The sequence below is a fragment of the Bos javanicus genome, chromosome 2, assembly GCF_032452875.1.
Source record: "Bos javanicus breed banteng chromosome 2, ARS-OSU_banteng_1.0, whole genome shotgun sequence".
NCBI lineage: Eukaryota > Metazoa > Chordata > Mammalia > Artiodactyla > Bovidae > Bos > Bos javanicus.
In genome coordinates, this window is record NC_083869.1 from 56,102,262 (window position 1) to 56,124,204 (window position 21,943).

Consider the following 21,943-nt stretch of genomic DNA (forward strand, 5'->3'; position numbering starts at 1 on the left):
TCTCCTTTTTATGTCTTAAATCTCAAGGTGAAAAAATTTAAAACTGTATTTTTGATTGCTCTCCACATCCATCCATACTCAATCCCAGGTCTTAAAATGCATTTCTCTTGCTTTTTTTTTTTCCATTTCACTTAATGGATCCCTTGTACACCCTCTGCCTGTCCTTACCCTTGAGTTTGCCAAGACAAGGAACACAGCCACCTGTAATTCTGTTCTCTACTTCATTCCCTACATCCAATACTCATTTAGTCCTGGAAGTCAGTTCTACCTCTTGGAATAAGGGCTTCCCTTGTAGGTCAGTTGGTAAAGAATCTGCCTATAGTGCAGGAGACCTAGGTTCAATCCCTGGGTCAGGAAGATCCCCTGGAGAAGGAAACGGCAACTCACTCCAGTATTCTTGCCTGGAGAATCCCATGGACAGAGGAGCCTGGTAAACTACAGTCCATGGGGCCGCAAGAGTTGGACACAACTTAGCAACTAAACTACTACAAACTACTTGAAATAAAATATTCCTTGAACCCATTCACTTCTCTTCACTGATACCACCATATTTGCCTGGTCCTTTAAAATAACTGTCTGATGTAATATAGTATATTACATAATGACTCAGCATAATGAATTTGTATATATGATGCCATATTTCTTTCCTGCTTAAATATGAGATAAGGCAAAACCCAAATGATTGCCATATCGAAAAAGATCCATTATATCACCCTCTTCATCTATTTCCCCTTTATCCTCACTGCCATATTTCTAATACAGTAGCCTCATTTCTGTTCCTCAGTCACCCACTTTCTTTCCCTCATTAAGACTTTTGTTTCTACCATTTATTCTTCTTGTCATGCTCTGCTCATCTCTCAGATTCAGTCTAAATGTTACCTTCTCAAACTGCTTTTTTCCCCGCTGATTATCTTCTCAAAGTATTTTACTTACCTAGTACTCAGTCTCATAACAAAATTATTCTTGAATCTATTTCAGAAGCTGTAGTTATATATTCCAGCATTTGTTTAGTCTGTCTCTTGCTCTGGGCTCTGAGCCCCATGAGGCTAGATAATGCATCTGTTTTACTTGTGATTGTTTACCTAGCCAGTGCCTAGCATAGTCATAGAAATTCAATACATTTTTTTTTGAACTGAATGACTGAAACAGTAATATCATCAATAGCATCATTTCTTTTTCTTCAGAATTCTTTTCTGGACAGATTGGGATGCCAATTTTCCTCGCATTGAATCTGCCTCCATGAGTGGTGCTGGGAGGAAAACCATTTACAAAGACATGAAAACCGGGGCTTGGCCTAATGGACTCACTGTGGACCACTTTGAAAAAAGGATAGTTTGGACAGATGCCAGGTTTAATTTTTTTTTCCCTTTCTTTTCTATAACCTTCATCAGATAATACTTACAAAATTAAAATGTGTATTTCTGTGCATGTATCATGTATACACACATTGAAATTGATGGTGAATTTTGTTTGCTTTGGTTATGATAGATTTTTTGTTGAAATCTTACTGCAAATCAGATACAGGATCATAAAAATATTTTTACACAGCTCTTTTGCCATTTAAGTAGTATGAACACATCACTGGACTATTTGAATGTGGTTTTATATACCACTGATGCATCTACTTTTCTGTAGGTCAGATGCCATTTATTCAGCCCTCTATGATGGAACAAGCATGATAGAAATTATCCGAGGTCATGAATACCTTTCTCATCCCTTTGCTGTGTCTCTGTATGGGAGTGATGTTTATTGGACGGACTGGAGGACCAACACACTGTCAAAAGCCAATAAGTGGACAGGGCAGAATGTCAGCGTGATTCAGAAAACCAGTGCACAGCCGTTTGACCTTCAGATCTACCATCCCAGCCGTCAGCCCCAGGGTAAGTGCTTGTTATGAATTAGTGACCAGAATTTATTTTCACTTTAGTCATATAATAATCAAACTGTAAAATAATTTTTGTAAGCTAACACTGATTTAATATTTTCTATATTATATGATGGAAGTAGTACCAGCCTTTATTTTAATTAGCTCAGGATATTTTTTCTTTTCCTTTTTATTTAATTTACATAGAAATAGAGAAATCTTAGAAATTAAGAGGTTTTATGCAGTTGTTGCAATCATATCATTTTCTTAGCCTTCTTTTGTTGAAATTTAGGTACATTACTGTTTTAAGAGGACTTCCCAGGTGGCTCAGTGGTAAAGAATCTGCCTACAAATCAGGAGATAAAGGAGACATGGGTTGAAGCCCTGGTTTGGGAAGATTCTCTGGAGGAGGAAATGGCCATCCTCTCCAGTATTTTTGCTTGGAAAATCCCATGGGCAGAATAACCTGGGGGGCTACATCCATGGGGTCACACAAAGTTGGACACTACTGAGCACAAGCATGAATATTACATTATACTCACACTCTTCACATCTTCTGTATCCATTCCTCCATTAATGGACACTTAGGTTATTTCCATCTCTTGGCTATCGTAAATAATGCTGAATGAACACAGCAGTGCATACACACACACGTGTGTGTGTGTGTGTGTATATATATATCTTTTCAAATTTATCTTTTTCCTTTTCCTCAGATAAACACTCAGAATTGGAATTGCTGATTCATATGGTAGTTCTATTTTTAATTTTTGAAGAACTTCCAAACTATTTTCCTTAGTGACTGTGTCAATTTACGTAATCACCAATAGTGCACAAGGATTCCCTTTTGTCCACATCCTCAGCAACACCAGATATGTGATGATATCTCATTGTGGCTTTGATTTGCATTTCCTTGATGATTAGTGACATTGAACACATTTTCATATGCCTGTTGGCCATCTGTATCTCTTTCTTTATTTTTTTGTTTACCATCAAAAATATCTTTAATGACTTAGAAGCTAACAAATTGATTTTTTCAGAGCCTCTGCCTATTTTTCAGTCAGATTGTCTGTTTGACATTGAGTTCTATGAGTTCTTTATGCATTTTGGATGTTAAGTTTTTATCTGATAAGTATGATTTGCAAATATCTTCTCCCGTTTGGTAGTTTGCCTCTTTATTTTATTGATGGTTTCCTTCACTGGGCAAAAGCTGTTTAGTTTGGTGTAGTCCCATTTTCTGTTTTTGCTGCTTTTGTTTTTGGTGGCAAATCCAAATATTTCTAAGTATAGAAATGACATAAGATTTATGTATTAGCCATGCAGTTATGATACTAAACTGAAGATGATATTGAAGAGGGAAGATATTGGAGATAAAACAGGTGATTTAGATTATAACATCTCCTGGGTCAAAAAAAGTAAAGCAAGAAAGTATAACGTAGGGAGGATACAAGGTAACGGTTTTATTGTGATAGCAACCATAGGACTGAGGACAAAAATTTGCGTATAAAATACTGGAAGATTCAGAACTAGAAATTTATATACATTGTACTATAGCTTCACACTGGTTAGAATAAACACATTGTATCCCTATATGCTCTGAAGATATATATTCACCCTACTCCATTAAGTGGACTGATAACTGCGGACTTTAACCTAAATTGTCCATTGGTCTGGTCTATATTGGAAATGTATACTGTGTAGTTGATACCTATGGCTATTTACTGAATAACTGCATCAGAGAATATTGTTTCCTTAGCAAAGAGAGAAGTTACATAAATAAACACATTTGCTATATTTTTAATGAGTTAAGAACATCAAAATTGTAGGTTTCCCTTTAGGATAAAATAGATAATTTACATTCAAGAAGCCATCTAGTCCAAATATATTTTTATCAGTAAAACACAGGTTTTAATTGAATAAGTTTTGAATGTATTAAACAAAACACAACAACATCATAAAGGTTTTATGATAGACTTTGCTTGAGCCATATGTTAGTTTATGTTTGGATAATAAAATATGGGCATGCATGATTAAGCATTAGTAAAAATAGTTTCATTATCATGACCTCATAATGATAAGAAAGATATGCATTTATATCACGTTTGATTTAGCGCTTTCCAGATATTGCTCTCAATCTACACCAAAATTTGCAGGAAAAAAAACTTTCCCTGAGAGGTTCTTACTTCAAAGCCACATGCCAATTATAAATCTGCACATAATTCATATTTTATCTCCACATTCTTAATTAACACCATAAAGAACTACCTTAGCACTTAGAATATGTATAGTTATTTAATATTTTCCTAATTCTGTTTTAGTTGCCCACCTAGATAATAAAATATTTAAGTAAAGGAGTGTCATTTATTTATTTGCATTAACTACAGAGTATAGGTAAGCCTTTTATGAGAACAGTATTAATAATGATAACAATAATATCACCTAATACTAATTCTCATTGTAATTCCATGAGGATGGTGGTTGGTAACCCAGTGTTACAGATAAGGATCCTAAAGGAGAGAAATGCTAAGTGATTTGCTCAAGGTCTAATAGCCACACGATAATTGCCTCATTATCTTACCCCAGGGAGAGTGACCCCAGAGCTCTTGCCTGAACCACTATGCTCTGCAGGCAGAAGACATTGAATTTTTATTGAGATTCTCCTTGGAATTGTTCTATCAAATCTCCAGATGGCAGTAGAGAGTAAAGTTTTACTGACACATTCCCATGCTTCCCTGATAGCTCAGTTGGTAAAGAACCTGCCTGCAGTGCAAGAAACCCTAGTCTGATTCCTGCGTCAGGAAGATTCACTGGAGAAGGGATAGGCTACCCACTCCAGTATTCTTGGGCTTCCTTTGTGGCTCAGCTGGTAAAGAATCATCCTGGAATGCTGGAGATCTGGGTTCAATCCCTGGGTTGGGAAGATCCCCTGGAGAAATGAAAGGTTACCCACTTCAGTACTCTGGCCTGGAGAATTCCATGGACCATATAGCCCATGAGGTCGCAAAGAGTTGGACACGACTGAGTGACTTTCACTTCACATGGGACAAACCAATTTTTAACTTCTTGTAGTTTATAGTCTAGAAAGAAAACAAGCTAAATTAACAACTGGGGTCAATTAAATGATTATTATTGTGGTTGCATTTTTGAAACTAAAATTATACTAAAAGGTAGAATGGAGTGGCCCTTAAAAAGTCCTTGGGCTTAGTTTAATACAATTTCTTCCTTTGTCACTCACTGACCTTGTTACCTAAGGCAGATTAATGAACTTCTGGGTTCTTATTTCTTCATTTGTGGGCTGGAGCCGCTAGAAGTAAGGGGGGAATGCATGGTATACAACATTGGGTTGGAATCAAACCCTAATGGGACTTAAAAGTTCCCCTTACAAAGAAATTTCAATTTTCATCCTTAAGAATAACTGGATAAGTGTTCAAGTGATGTCAAACCTAAATATGCATCAAATTTACTGGAGGGATCATTAAATCACAAATTTCTGGCTTTTATCCAAGATATTCTGATAAATAAGTCTATGGTATGACCTGAGATGTTTCATTTTTAACAAATTCCCATGGAATGCTGATGCTGCCTTAAGAACCACTGCCCTGAAGAAATGAGAAAAACATTGAAACTATTGGGTCAATGGAGGGAAAATAGCAGAAGTACATGTTGAAACTTGGCTTCATCTATACAAGCGGTAAACTACAGAGACACTACTGTAGGTAGGAGACGAGTATGATGTAGAGCCTAGCTTCTTCAGTAGATCAGGAGATGACTGATACCAGGACAGAGAGAATGGTGGAACTGAGATATGTACGTGTGTGCTAAGGTTGCCTTCAGTCACGTCCATCTCTATACAACCCTATGGGCTGTAGCTCTCCAGGCTCCTCTGTCTGTGGGGTTCTCCAGGCAAGAATATTGGAATGGGTGGAATACCCTTCTCCAGGGAATCTTCTCAACCCAGGGATGGAACCCATATCTCTCACATTTCGTGCCTTGCTTCTTTACAGCTAGCAACACCTGGGAAGCCTGGAGTTGCCATATACTTAGAGGTAAAGTCAGTTTAAAGAAAAAAAAAAGTGATACAGATTTGTAGGGTAGGGGAGTTTAGCAAGAAAAGGAAAATTTGAGATGTCTTTAGTTTTCTAGTTTCTATAATTGGCTTCACCATAAACATGTGACACAAAGGCCTCATAACAGAGGGGTCAGCAGAGTTTTTTTTCTATGGAAGGCCATATAGTAAGTGTTTGAGGCCCTGCAGGGTATATGGTCTTTGCTGAACTACTTTGTCCTGCTGAGATAGTGAAACAGCAGTCAAATGAAAAGTGAATGACCATCACTATGTTTCAATAACATTTTATTTATGGACACTGAAATTGAAATTTCATTTAATTTTCATGTGTTATAAAATTTTATTCTTTTTTTTTTTTTTTGGTGTTTTTCCTCCAATTTAAAAAAGTAACCCAAAGGGCAGTATTAACCTGTAGGTAAAAACTTACTGGCACCTGAATTAAAGGATAAATCCAAAAATTAAAGTTTGTTTATGTGGAGAGGTACCTCCAGGATATGGTTGAGTATTCAGGGTTATAAAGGCAAAAAGAATTTGGTCTGGAACTAGAGTTTTAATAGTCATTCAATTATATATTGATGATAAGAAGATAAATAAGATTTCCTAAGACTATTATATAAAATTAGAGAAGAACAAGGACAGAACCTTGGAGGAAACGAATATAAATGAGAAAGGCAAAGAAAGATGCTGAGAAAAAGATGGCCAAAACATTTCAGAACCAAAAGAGCACAGTCAAAAAAAGTAAGAGAAGAGTTTCAAGATGGCAGTAGTCAACAGTGTTAACTCTTGCAGAGAAGTCAAGAAAGATCAAGACATAAAGGTATTCATTGATTTGGCAACCTGGAGGAATGTCAGCTATAATTTTATTTAGAGCACTTTCAGTGGAATTGTTTGCATGTGTCCCAGTGATCCTAAATATGTCTGAGGTTAGTATAAATGTCAAAGTCTTTTTACTAAAAAATATAGTTCATTAAATAATAGGACTATAGTGTTAAGGAGGAGAAGGGGACGACAGAGGATGAGATGGCTGGATGGCATCACTGACTCGATGGACGTGAGTGTGAGTGAACTCCGGGAGTTGGTGATGGACAGGGAGGCCTGGCATGCTGTGATTCATGGGGTCACAAAGAGTCGGACACGACTGAGCAACTGATCTGATCTGATCTGATAGTGTTAAGTAACAAAATGTAAAGGCAAAAAAAAAAAAAAAAAGACAACCTTCATAGCAATCAGCTTAGGAGACATAGTAATCAAGAGCAAGCTTCTAGAGTCAAACTAGTTCATATTCTAGCTTTGTCATACTGACAGCATGACCATTATGTTAGTTGTTTCAACTATAAAATGGAATTCTTGCAAAGTTAAATGCATTAGTCTCTTAAAAGCACAGAAGATACCTGTCAACTAGTAAGCACAGTGTAAGTGTTGTTAAGTAAATGATAGAAAGAAAGACAGATGGATGAATGGATAGACAGGTAGATAGACAATTTTCTTAGTCACTTTGTTTTATGGTCCTCTTCCACCTTGTAGATTAAATTGTTTGTAAATACGAAGAAAACGTGAGTTCCTCCAGTATGCATACCTTTTCCCATCCAGTGGGTTTGATGTCCTTCTCTGTGGCCTCTCGCAGACCTAAGTTTTGTTTCTCTAAACTCATTTTTTGAAAATATAGTTCACTATGCTTTTAGTTTTAGGGGTATGACGTAGTGTTTTGGCATTTGTAGAGCACATTATAAGTTGGTCACCATGATAAGGTTAATAGCCATCTGTCACCATACAAAGATATGAAAATATTTATGATTAGATTCCCTGTTATATTTTGCAAGAATGACATTTATTTTATATCTGGATAATATAATAAAAGTGAAACTATTATTCACTCAATCATGTTTGACTCTTTGCGACCTCATGGACTATAATCCGCCAGGCTCCTCTGTCCATGAAATTCTCCAGGCAAGAATAGTGCAGTGGATTGCCATTCCTTTCTCCAGGGGGTCTTCTGAACCCAGGGATTAAACCCAGGTCTCCTGCATTGCAGGCAAATCCTTTACCACCTGCACCACCAGGGAAGGAAAATATATTTTATATATTTTCAGCCATTTATTCTTCACATAAGTTTTCTCCCTCTTTCTCTTTTCTTTTTCTGGGACCCTATAATGGGATAATTTATATGTCTGATGTTATTCTATAGATCCCTAAAACTATTCTCAAATATATATATATATATTTTTTTTTTCTTTTTGCTGTTTTATTTAAGTGAATTCCACTACCCTATCTTCCAGATCACTGGTATATCCTGCATCCTCTAATTGGCTGTTATTCCCCATAATGTATTTTGCTCTTCAGTTGTTTTCTTCTGTTCTATTTTGCGATTTTTAAATATATTTTCTATCCCTTTGTTGAAGTACTCCCTGAGTTATTCCATTCTTCTCCCAAGTTCAGTGAGCATCTTTATGATTATGACTTTGCACTCTTTATCTGATAAACGGCTTATCTCTGTTTCATTTAGTTCTTTTTCTGATGTTTTTTGTTGATCTTTCATTGGGAAGTTATTCTTTGTCTGCTCATTTTGCCTAACTGCACTGCTTCTTTACTGGGAGTCAGAGCTATTGAGTTTGTGGACAACCCACTCACAAACAGAGTGAGTCTCACTTCTTACAACCCTTTCTCTGTTCTGCAAGTAAGCCCCATTGGTTTTAAAGCCAGACATTCTGGGAAAGTATTCTTGATGGGAAACCCAATTTGGACCTTGGGCCTCTCAGTAGAGACCTAGGCAGTTGTGATAACCCTCACACTTGTGTATCTCTGCTCTGAGGGTGTAGCTTCTATCTCGACTGAGTCTCTATCTATCCTGCCTGTCTCAAGTCACCTTTTCTTTTTTCTTAATATAAATTTATTTTAATTGGAGGTTAATTACTTTACAATATTGTATTGGTTTTGCCATTCATCAACATGAATCCGCCACGGGTGTACACATGTTCCCCACCCTGAACCCGCCTCCCACCTCCCTCTCTGTACCATCCTTCTGGGTCATCCCAGTGCACCAGCCCCAAGCATCCAGTATCCTGCATCGAACGTGGACTGGTGATTCGTTTCTTATATGATATTTTACATGTTTCAGTGCCATTCTCCCAAATCATCCCACCCTCTCCCTCTTTCACAGAGTCCAAAAGACTGTTCTATACATCTGTGTCTCTTTTGCTGTCTCGCACACAGTGTTATCATTACCATCTTTCTAAATTCCATATATATGCATTAGTATACTGTATTGGTGTTTTCTTTATATATTTAGTTGTAGAAAATTTGTTTTACTTCAAGCTATTCTCAGAGATAGTTATTTTATATGTAGCTTTTGGTGTATCTGTGGGAGGAAGTGAGCTCAGAATCTTTCTAATCTTACATCTTGATTCAGACACCATAAAGATGTTTTCTTAATCACAACTGAAGTTGTGATTTAACACCCAGTAGTGGAGTTGTATTTTTCATGGATATAGAAAGATTACAACACTATTGATTTTTGTGTGTGTGTGTTTGTTTTTCAATTTTGTTTCACATTTCTTTCCTCACTTTCTCTGATTGGAATCTTTTTTTTTAAGAGTTATTTATTTATGTATGTATTTTTGGCTGTGCTGGGTCTTTGCTGTTCTGCACTGGCTTTCTCTAGTTGGGATAAACAGAGGCTACACTTTGTTGTGGTGTGCAGACTTCTCATTGTGATGGCTTCTCTTGTTGCAGAGCATGGGCTCTAGGGTCACAGGCTTCAGCAGTTGCAGCACATGGCTCAGTAGCTGTGGCATAAGACTTAGTTGCCCCGTGGCATGTGGGATCTTCCTGGAGCAGCAATCAAACCTGTATCCCCTGCATTGGCAGATGGACTTTTTAGCCATTGGACCACCAGGGAAGCCCGGGAATCTTTTCTTGAAATAGCTTAAGAATATGATTGTCACTTCAAATAGAGAGTTTTGAAAGTATTTTTATTAATTAGATTTTCACCAATTAAAAAATGTTTTTCTTTTCCTAAAGAAGCTTTTCTTCTGAGAAGGCCTCAGTTCAATGGGGACCTAGTATCTGTTGATAATAAAAGTACTATTTTGCAGAGACCACTTTATTTTACTCTCAAACACTGGTGTGGACTCAACCATCCGTTTTAATTTTGTTCTTGAAACACCTATCAAGTGGCAAATGTACCAACTGTTTTGTGTAACAAATCAAAATAACAATACCCCTTAGAAAATCAAATCAAATTCCAGAAACAGGATGAATGGAATATTAGGACATTGTCACGGTTATAGCAATTAGATTAAATATATATATATTTTTAAAAGTCATATTCTAAAACAGTATCCATTATCTATCCCATAAATTGTTAAATGAACAAATAAGTGAATCTAAGTGATTTAGTTCATTTAGAAAGGTAGTGTATATAATGGCTAGTGGTTGCACTTTGATATCTGAAAATGTATTTCTTTCTTAAAAGTTGTATGATTGCAAGTATTCTTTTTTTTTCACCATTTTCTTTTTTTTATATATTTTATTTTATTTTTAAACTTTACAATATTGTATTAGTTTTGCCAAATATCGAAATGAATCCACCACAGGTATACCTGTGTTCCCCATCCTGAACCCTCCTCCCTCCTCCCTCCCCATACACTCCCTCTGGGTCATCCCAGTGCACCAGCCCCAAGCATCCAGTATCATGCATCGAACCTGGACAGGTGACTCGTTTCATACATGATATTATACATGTTTCAATGCCATTCTCCCAAATCATCCCACCCTCTCCCTCTCCCACAGAGTCCATAAGACTGATCTATACATCAGTGTCTCTTTTGCTGTCCCATACACAGGGTTATTGTTACCATCTTTCTAAATTCCATATATATGCGTTAGTATACTGTATTGGTGTTTTTCTTTCTGGCTTACTTCACTCTGTATAATAGGTTCCAGTTTCATCCATCTCATTAGAACTCATTCACCATTTTCAAAATTAAGTTTACACTTCTATAAAGCGAGGGTAATTTATTTGTAAGAACAAAAATGGCCAGTAAGAGGAATAAAGGGAATAATGCTTATAGAAACACTTAGCACATTTTATAGCTCATTGTGATGAAAATAAATTATTCCATTTTTGGAACTTCTATTTTTTCTATCAGTTTTTATCTCACTTACCCTCTATGTTATGACAATACAAGGTGAACTCCAGGCTGTTTCTGAGAGAGTAGTTTTAACACTGAGATGATTTAAGTCTTCCAGTTGCTTCAGGAAAATACTTCTATAGAAAATGAAACTTTTCTTGACAACATTTGCAAGAAAATTAGCTTATACAATTTAAAAAAAAAAACAAACTAGTTTCTAAGAATATTGTGTGTGTGTGTGTTAGTTGCTCAGTATGTCCAACTCTTTGCAACCCCCTGAACTGTAGCCCACCAGACTTCTCTGTCCATGGGATTTCCTCAGGCAAGAATACCGTATTGTGTAGGTTCCCTTCTCCAGAGGATTTTCCCAACCCAGGGATCAAACCCGAGTCTCCTGTATTACAGGCAGATTCTTTACCATCTGAGACAACAGGGAAGCCCCTAAGAATATTAGTAATCCTATTGCTGCTTTAGGAAACAAAGTATCACTTATAAAACTTGAAGAATGAGGGATTCCACTTGGAGCTATTAGTATATTTAACTACAAGCAAAATTTTCAATTAAAAAAAGTTTTAAACAAATGTAATGCTCTTAAAACTATGTTTCAATGTGGTAGAGGTGAATCTCATATATTTTCAGGTTACTTAAATTGTTCACTTCCACAGTTTATTATATCAAGATCTAATGACCTGTCATATAAAACATTTTCCTCTGTCTCTGCTTGCATATACATATTCCTTCCATTCTTGACATTATTAATTCTGTTAAAAATACTATTTACTACTGTTTTATGGTATCCCTTTCTTTCACATATTTATATACTATCAACAGAAGTTTTTTTTTTTCTTTTTTAAATGGACTTTAAGAGATTTCCTTGGTGATCCAGTGGTTTAGACTCCTTGATTCCAATGCAGGCAGCACAAGTTCAATCTTTGGTCAGGGAACTAAGGTCCTACATACTGCATTTTATGGCCAAAAAAAAAAAATTCGAAACGGAATCACATAGCTTAAAAAAATAAATAAATACTAAAAAAATTGAAATGGCCCTTAGTTTAAAATACTAATATTTCTAAGAATGGAAAGCTGATATGAAACAGTTAAAATGCCTCCAACTTTACTTTTTGATATCAGCAGCTTTGAAGGGATGAGATTTCTGACTGAGGCAAAGTGAAAGGCAAGTAATAGCAAAGCAAAGAGAAATTTTTGAGATTAAGTAAACTTGTTAGGTTTCTGTGAGGTATTGGAACATTGTATAATACTGAGAACCACATAAAAGAGAGAGACAACATTACCAATAAAGAGGACAAATGAGAGTTGAAACATGCCAAGAATATGTTGCTAAGTCATTCCAACTGTTGACATGAAAAATCATAATGGAACTCAATTTCTACTCTTATACCTCCTTCCTGTAACAGGTAGTCTTTTGCTCCAACTACTAGTTATATAGACCTGCACCTAATTTAATTTCTCAGTAAATCTTTCTGTAGCATCTTTAAACCACATTTTGAATTAGTGGGTTTTGTTGGTTCACCTGAAAAACTTAATTTCCATTTTAGCATTTCTTTGGCAAAATGTAACACAGATGTCAAACAACTAAACTGTAAATGAATTTATAGGTAGGTAGTAAGTATGCCTGCATTATAAATTGCTATTTTAAAATTATGCTATAATATAGTTTCTCTTGGAACAGTGGAAAAGATTAGTATCAAAGAAATCATAAAATTCTTTCTTCCTTGGTACTGGTTGTTTGACGTACTTGCCTCAGAAATACAAATGTAAGTGTTTATGAGCTCTTCATTCAGATACAGTAAGATGCAAAGTCCAGAGTTCCAGTCCAGGATCAAAACTTCTCAACCTCTGTACCTTTCATATTTGGAGATAGGTAGTTATTAGTTGGGAGGGGGGGCATTCTTTTGCATTATATGAAGTTTATTAGCATCTTTAGCCTCTACTCACTAAAATGCCAGTTAGTAACCCCAGTTATGTCATTTAAAAATGTCTCTGCTAAAATGCTAAGTCACTTCAGTCATGTCCGACTCTGTGCGACCCCATAGACGGCAGCCCACCAGGCTCCCCTGTCCCTGGGATTCTCCAGGCAAGAACACTGGAGTGGGTTGCCATTTCCTTCTCCAGTGCATGAAAGTGAAAAGTGAAAGTGAAGTCGCTCAGTCGTGTCCGACTCTTTGCGACCCCATGGACGGCAGCCTACCAGGCTCCTCCATCCATGGGATTTTCCAGGCAAAAGTACTGGAGTGGGGTGCCATTGCCTTCTCCGAAAAATGTCTCTAGACATTCTCAATTGTTCCTGAGGGGACAAAATCCCCCCTCACCATCACTACCATTGGTTGAGAACCACTGTTTTAGACAAAATTTTGTGATTATTAAATCATTGTGAAAATAGAAATTTTTCTGGCACAAACGTTTCTTCTTTTAAATTATACAGCAAGTAAAAGTAAATAGCAAGTCAGAAAGACATAGCACCGCTTAGAAAATCTGAAAATTCATTGGTGTTTTAAGATATATCTCACCAATAAATGTAGCATGATATTACATGTTTGAATTCACTCTTTTTACAGAAAACTGCACAAATAAATGGAAACAGTATATGTGGCTTTTAAATCTTTTCTCTTTGAAATACAGCTGTCTATACAAGATATGATTTTTTAGATTTTTTTCTACTTCATAAAAATAAAGTACAGTATAAAATTAATCCATAAAATATGAGTTTTTTTTTTTTTTTGATTCCAGCCCTTGAGGCTCCTTCTTTATTTTTTTTTATTTTTTAACTTTACAATATTGTATTGGTTTTGCCATGTATCAAAATGAATCCACCACAGGTATACATGTGTTTCCCATCCTGAACCCTCCACCCTCCTCCCTCCCCATACCATCCCTCTGGGTCGTCCCAGTGCACCAGCCCCTAGCATCCAGTATCGTGCATCGAACCTGGACTGGTGACTCGTTTCATATATGATATTATACATGTTTCAATGCCATTCTCCCAAATCATCCCACCCTTTCCCTCTCCCACAGAGTCCAAAAGGCTGTTCTTTACATCAGTGTCTCTTTTGCTGTCTCATATACAGGGTTATTGTTACCATCTTTCTAAATTCCATATATATGCGTTAGTATACTGTATTGGTGTTTTTCTTTCTGGCTTACTTCACTCTGTATAATAGGCTCCAATTTCATCCACCTCATTAGAACTGATTCAAATGTATTCTTTTTAATGGCTGAGTAATACTCCATTGTGTATATGTACCACTGCTTTCTTATCCATTCATCTGCTGATGGACATCTAGGTTGCTTCCATGTCCTGGCTATTATAAACAGTGCTGCGATGAACATTGGGGTACACGTGTCTCTTTCAATTCTGGTTTCCTCAGTATGTATGCCGAGCAGTGGGATTGTTGGATCATAAGGTAGTTCTATTTCCAGTTTTTTAAGGAATCTCCACACTGTTCTCCATAGTGGCTGTACTAGTTTGCATTCCCACCAACAGTGTAAGAGGGTTCCCTTTTCTCCACACCCTCTCCAGCATTTATTGCTTGTAGACTTTTGGATCGCAGCCATTCTGACTGGCGTGAAATGGTACCTCATAGTGGTTTTGATTTGCATTTCTCTGATAATGAGTGATGTTGAGCATCTTTTCATGTGTTTATTAGCCACCTGTATGTCTTCTTTGGAGAAATGTCTATTTAAACTCAAAATGGATTAAAGATCTAAACATAAGACCAGAAACTATAAAACTCCTAGAGGAGAACACAGGCAAAACACTCTCCAACACACATCACAGCAGGATCCTCTATGACCCACCTCCCAGAATATTGGAAATAAAAGCAAAAATAAATAAATGGGACCTAATTACACTTAAAAGCTTCTGCACAACAAAAGAAACTATAAGCAAGGTGAAAAGACAGCCTTCAGAATGGGAGAAAATAATAGCAAATGAAGCAACTGACAAACAACTAATCTCAAAAATATACAAGCAACTCCTACAGCTCAATTCCAGAAAAATAAAATATGAATTTTGATGAAAGTAATTCCTGCATACCTGGTATTGATAGAAAATTGTAAAATTAAAGCAATAAGAACATCTTGTACTTGCACACATTTTATTATATGTGTGTGTTTTAAATAAGGGATTGCTCTAGTTCTTCAACATCAAATACTAAAATTATAATTTGTAGATATTTGTCAAAGGGAAAGGATTAGGAATTAATTCTTAATAGTAAGATCTTTCTTAAATTCATTTCAAAAAAATAAATTCTTTTCAAATGAAAAATTATAACTAAAATATAGTTATAACAGATATGCATTGTTTTCTTATGTTAATAATTGTACCAACAAATTTCATTAACATGATGAGTATTAATTACTATTAACAATGACTACACAGGACAGAGAAAAATATTTATCTTATCTAACATTAGGTCTTGAGATTCTTCTGCTTTAAGCTTAGTATTATTAGGTAAATAAATATTGTATATATTTTATGTTGCATCCCCATTTACATATATTTTATTTGAACTTAACAAATAAAGTAATTGGGTTTAAAGTGTTTATTTTTTGCTGGTGAAAAATGGACTGCAATTAAACACAGTTTTGCATAAAATATGAGATTATCTTAATGATATTGTTTTCTTCACAGAGCACACATCAGTCTTATATGATTCCATAATTAGCATTTCACTCTCCAGTTAAGTATTGTAGTAATGCATTATTTAATGTTTTCATCTATTGCTCTCCTAAAGCTATTGCTATAGCTCATCTATAGCTGTCTTTTAATTTACACTCAAAATTTTAGATTGTTGCCTTGTTAGAACATAAATATGCATATGTTTATGAGCATGTGTATGAATCCAAAACAGTAATAGATCATGTGGAAATTTTAGGAGAAAAACTATATATGTGTTGATAAGTCATAGTTCCTGCCAGCATAGACTCTGACAAACTAAGACTCAGAATTTGACAAACTAAGGTTCTCAGACTAACTTTAGACTTCTGCAGATTTTGCAAATAAAATTTTATTTGAGCATAGCTATACATGTTGATTCACATATTGTTTCATGGCTGCTTTTTGTTGTAGTAGCAAAGTTGAAAAATTACTAGAAAGGGCATAAGGGCTTCAAAGGTGAACATATTTACAATTTGGCCTTTTATAGAGAAAAACAAAAAAATAGTTTCCCTACCCCTGATTTACCTAGAGGGATGAGGGTATAATGATAAAAATATGCAAATACATGTCAAAGACAATTAGAAAATAAGACCGTAAATAATAAATGCCTAATGCCTTTTATATTGATAACTGAAACTAATATTTAGAGTTGGAATAAATCAAAATTAGCTAGTTTCATTAGAAAATATTTTGTGAAGGAAAAATAACTTAAGCTGATTCATTAAATAATAATGTAAGGCTGTTGGTAATGAAATTCTACAGGAAAAAAATACTTTCTGTAGAAGTAGAAAAAGACAAGCTATAGATGTTCAATGAACAATTTGGAGTCCTTTTTACCATGTGCATAATGTGTATGTAGAAGGAAAATGGTAGATGAAACTACAAGGTAGGATGGTATCTTTGAAACAGAGATTAATATACTTTTGACAGTACCATAGAATACTAGTTACATGGTTATAGCAATTACTTCAAAGTGATAAAATAATTTTATATTGCAAGAGGAGAGGTAAAAATGGAAAGAAAGGATGCATAATAGGCAAGTCTGATAATACTTGACAATTAAATATGGTAGTGAAAGAGAAGTAAAAAAAAATCTTTGAAATTAAAATTTTGTGAATTTAGAAGACTTATGATATCTTTAATAAAAATAAACAGAGTGGATCAGGATTAAAAAAAAATAATGATGAAAGGTAAAAAAAATAGTAGATAAATAAATCTGGAGGGCTTCCAGGTGGCACAGTGATAAAGAATCCTCCTAACAATGCAAGAGACACAGGAGATGTGGGTTCAGTCCCTGGGTCTAGAAGATCTGGAGGAGGAAATGACACCCCACTCCAGTATTCTTGCCTGGAGAATCCCATGAAAAGAGAAGCCTAGTGGAGTATAGTCCATGGGGTCGCAAAGAGTTGGACATGACTGAGCAACTGAGCAAACCAATCTGGCTAGTGTTAAAAAACCTTGGAGGAAATGGTAGCAAATAAAATTTGAGTCTTTGTGAGGACGACTTATCTAAGGTAGAGAAACTATCCAAGATTTTTAAGCAAAGGAACTATATGAGCAAGTCTGTATTTTAGAAAATTACCATAGGCAAAGAGGAGAGACTGAAAATTAAGAGATTATTTAGAAAGTTAGAACAGCAATCCAAGCAAGAGATGCAAAGAACCTAAATTGAGCCACTGACCATATATTTGGAGAGAATGGTGTATGGGGTAAGAGTACAGACTCTTCTCTTAAGTTCTTTAATGTAAGAACTATCTCTTATCTGCTGTTATATCCAGCTTTTTAAAACTAGGCAGAATATGAAGTGATTCATAAATATGTATTCAATGAGTAAATATAAGAGTGGGGTTAGCTATGTCTACCTGGAGAAGGAAATGGCAACCCACTCCAGTACTCTTGCCTGGAAAATTCCATGGACTGAAGAGCCTGGTAGGCTACAGTCCATGGGGTCTCAAAGAGTCAGAAACGACTGAGCGACTTCACTTTCACTTTACATATGTCTAAGGGTCTCTGTTTGGTCAACTTGAGTTTTGATAATAAGAATTATCAATGAACCCAATTTGCACACCTATATTTGGATTTCATCTGTTAATATTCTTTATAGCATCTATTGACTGGTCAGTTTTTCCCATCTCCTGGATACAATACATGGGATAGCTTTGGTTTGGTAGGGGTTTACAATCTTTGTATTAATATTGGATATTGCAATAGTATTTCTTATAAATAGTAACTTTATGTCAAGTATTGTCTGTAAAGAGCCAGAAAATATATTTTAGGGTTTTTTATGCCAAGTGATCCCTGCTGAAACTGTTCAACTCTGCTATTATAGTGAGAAAGTCATGGGGATAACATGTAAATTAATGAGCATGGCTATGGTCCAATAAAACTTTATTCATAAAAATAGACAGTGAACCAGATAAGGCTCCAGGATCCTTGCTTTATACTAAGATGTGAGTATAAAAACCAAATTCCTTAGTTTGGTAATTAGAGTAAGTATCTATTTAAATGTGTGGTTAGAAATAACATTAAAAAGATTTAACTCTATTATTTCAAAGTGAGAAAAGATAAAAATTGAAAGAAGGCTTTGTGGATTTTTCCTCACCATGAAGCACAAAATATTGTTAATATTACCTTACAGTGTTATCATTAATACAGATATTGGGCTACAAAGTGTATTTTTTTACTTTAGTATATATATAGAAATTTAATATGTTATTGTTGATTTTAGAAAGCTTTTTATCATGATTATAGGATGTTGAGAAAAGTTAATATGATTCCAGGCTAAAAGATAATGATGTTTAAAGTGAAATCCAAGTACTTGTTATTGAGTTGTCATGGATTATGCTTTTAATTTCTTTGAGAGGAATAGCATTTTCTATGTCAATGTTTCTAAACAAATATCTCCTTCTTCCTTTTCCTCCCTCTACTCCTCTTCTTTTTTTTTTTTTTATCCTCTTTCTTCCCCATCCTCTTCTTTTTTTCAAGAATTGAAAACTTTGAGGTGTTTTGTTTTTGTTTTTTCCTATTTACCAGTGACTGGGTAACCCTACTCTAGATAGCTAACACTTCAACAGTGCCTCTTTATTTCTTTTATTTTAATATTGTCTTCATTTTGGTAACATCTTTGCTCCTTAATAATCTTCCCATCTAACCTCTTGCTTTTCTAACCTTTAGTTCCTTAAAAACACCCATTGTAGTGTTGCTACTTCGTCACTCAATCCTCTCTGACCTCATGAACTGTAGGCCACCAGGTTCTTCTGTCCCTGTCCAGACAAGAATACTAGAGTGGGTTGCCATTTGCTTCTCCAGGGGATCTTTCTGTCCCAGAGTTTGAACCCAGGTCTCCTAATTACAGATTCTTTACCATTTGAGCCAATTATAATCAGTTCAGTTCACTTCAGTTCAGTCAGTTGAGTCTGACTCTGCGACCCCATGAACCGCAGCATGCCAGGCCTTCCTGTTCATCACCAACTACCGGAGTCCACCCAAACCTGTCCATTGAGTCGGTGATGCCATCCAACCATCTCATCCTCTGTCGTCCCCTTCTCCTCCTGCCCTCAATCTTTCCCAGCATCAGGGTCTTTTCAAATGAGTCAGCTCTTCACATCAGGTGGCCAAAGTATTGGAGTTTCAGCTTCAACATCAGTCCCTCCAATGAACACCCAGGACTGATCTCCTTTAGGATGGACTGGTTGGATCTCCTTACAGTCCAAGGGACTCTCAAGAGTCTTCTCCAACACCACAGTTCAAAAGCATCAGTTATAATAGATGATGTTAAAAGGAAAGAAAGCAGAATATGTGGCATTTATACCATGTGCTGGGCTTCCCCAGTGGCTCAGTGGTAAAGAATCTGCCTGTAATACAGGAGCCGCAGGAGACACAAGTTCCATCCCTGGGTCAGAAAGATCCCCTAGAGAAGGGCATGGCAACCCACTCCAGTATTCTACTTGGAGAATCCCACTGACAGAGGAGCCTGGGGGGCTATAGTCCATAGGGTTGCAAAGAGTTGGACATGATTGAAGCAACTTAGTATATACGCATATCATGTGACAGAGTGACTTAACACTAATAAAGAATCTCTCAACTTTAGTTTCCACTATTTTATAATAATTTTTGTCCTTAATTTATTTGCTTGGGAAAATATTTCTGAGTCTTTCATTTTCTTTTTTGTTTTTATTTTTTAAATCAAGTGCATAGACATGGATCGTTTTTGTTATCTTGTGGGGAGAGTCCTGAAGACTGCTGAAGGCTACCTTGAGCATTTATTAAATTCAGTTAATTTCTCAAAACCTCTACAATTCTTATTATAACCTACTGATTTTTATTCTTTGTGGTTTAAAAGTCTATAAGACTGATATTGCTACCCTGAAAAATAGATCCACTTGTTAGGAAAATATTATTAGTTGAAGACTAAAGTATTGCTGCTGAGATCAGAAGGTATAATTATTTTCTGCCCTCAGTTGACCAGCACAGTTCTATAGAATTTGTCGTACTAGATAGGCTTTATAAAAACAATATTTAAGAGAACATTGGATCAATTGAGATTAAAAGCTTAAAAGATATGATGATGTCTGGGGAGTGTGTATGTCCTCAGTTCTGTCTCATCACAACTAAAATTTGAAATGATGGACCAGCATTACAGCTCTTGGATGGATCAGTGTTACAGCTCCTTGTTACAGCTCAGTTTTATTTAGAAAATAAAGGAAAATACACCCTCAAGGCGTGAGGGCATGATGACCCAAAAGACGCTGAGAGAAGAGAGAGAAATCTCCAGTCTTTTGGCTCCTCTTTTTATGTTTTTTCTCCTACCCCTGGGCCTGTCCTATGTAAACTGGGCTAGCCAGGAGTGCTTTCTGTTCTACCTGAGGTCCTCACTCCAGTCCTCGGACCTTCCTTTGTCCTATTTTCCCAGGCTTTTCCCTTCCTTGTCTTTTAGCCACCACCATTCTGGACTCCTTTTTCCTATTCTAACTACCTAACAATGACAAGATAAGAAACACAAAAGAATGAGAGAATGAGATCAAACACAAAATTTAATATTCCATTTTAAATTTGAAGTTTTGTACACGATGGAATATAGTAAGTATGGATATGTAGCAATATTTAGCCATAGAATAACTTAATACGGCAAAGAAAAATAAAGACATCTTTATAATAAAGGAAGATGACATTTTTATTCATATAGGCCTCTGATTTGAAAAAGAAATGGCCTGAAAAGATACACAGTATATGTAACAGCAGTTTCTCAACTGGAACTCCTGACAACTGCATGATCATCTACTTGAGTTTAATTTATACAAAATTTAATAGTTATTCCTGATTGTTTCTCCGACTAAATACTTAAAAAGAAATCCTTTGCTTCTAAGGCAATAGAATGAATATCATTCATCTTAGAGGAACTTGAGGGAGTTATCTTAGTTGTTATCTTTGACGAGGAAAAATGTTTTTATTAATGTAATAACTGTGTATGATTGTCATTATCATCATATTAATCACTCGAGTAATGTGTGTTATCTAGGGAACTTCACTTTGAATCTTTAAGTAAATAACCCTTGTCACCCTCAGAGGTCCGCTAATATATTCTTCCTTCTTCACTGTTAATATTTCACTGTGTAATTACAGCTCCCAATCCCTGTGCAGCTAATGATGGCAGAGGCCCCTGCTCGCACATGTGTCTGATCAATCATAATAGGAGTGCTGCCTGTGCGTGTCCCCACTTGATGAAGCTTTCCTCCAACAAGAAGACCTGCTATGGTAAATTTCTCCCACATCTTACAGAAACTCCAGAGTGAATCCTCTCAGGTTGTATTAGCATTTGGATTTTCCTCACAGTAGAGCAGGAGAGGTTTTTAATGTCCTTAAAAACCACCATTTGAGGTGGTGCTATTTTCACTCAGTTGATGATTCATCTACTTTGGGAGACACTGACAAATTCTTTAAATATGGGATAGGCTGCACTTTGCTGCTTATTATCTTATTCACTTTTTTTCTTGCTACTTTCTTATTTGGTGTGTTAGCAGAGTTTATCTCTACAGAACAGGGAGATTTGTAAGTGAAAGTGCATTATCAAAAAATGATGATGTAGGTAACCTGCATATCAAAGATGTACGTAACAGCTTTAATCTCCTTCTGCTCTCCTTAAGTTACTTCAGCATCATTTTACAGGGGATTATCAACTTGAAGGGAGAAAATATGAAGTAAAATATATA

General features: G+C 35.8%; 1 protein-coding gene across 1 annotated transcript; it reads left to right on the plus strand.

The window, feature by feature from the left end:
* Window positions 1–1,644: 1,644 nt before the first annotated feature.
* Window positions 1,645–21,566, plus strand: LOC133260472 (low-density lipoprotein receptor-related protein 1B-like). The gene is made up of 2 exons (XM_061438843.1): window positions 1,645–1,880; window positions 21,357–21,566. Exons 1-2 carry the CDS (start codon window positions 1,676–1,678, stop codon window positions 21,524–21,526), a joined length of 375 nt encoding a protein of 124 aa, XP_061294827.1. The 5' UTR covers window positions 1,645–1,675; the 3' UTR covers window positions 21,527–21,566.
* Window positions 21,567–21,943: the final 377 nt, after the last annotated feature.

What these genes read in the sequence shown, in the direction of transcription:
- LOC133260472 (XM_061438843.1), top strand. Translation starts at nt 1,676, where the DNA reads ATGATAGAAATTATCCGAGGTCATGAATACCTTTCTCATCCCTTTGCT. An exon ending in TCCCAGCCGTCAGCCCCAGG is followed by an intron (nt 1,881 to 21,356) that starts GTAAGTGCTTGT and finishes GTGTAATTACAG; the next exon opens with CTCCCAATCCCTGTGCAGCT.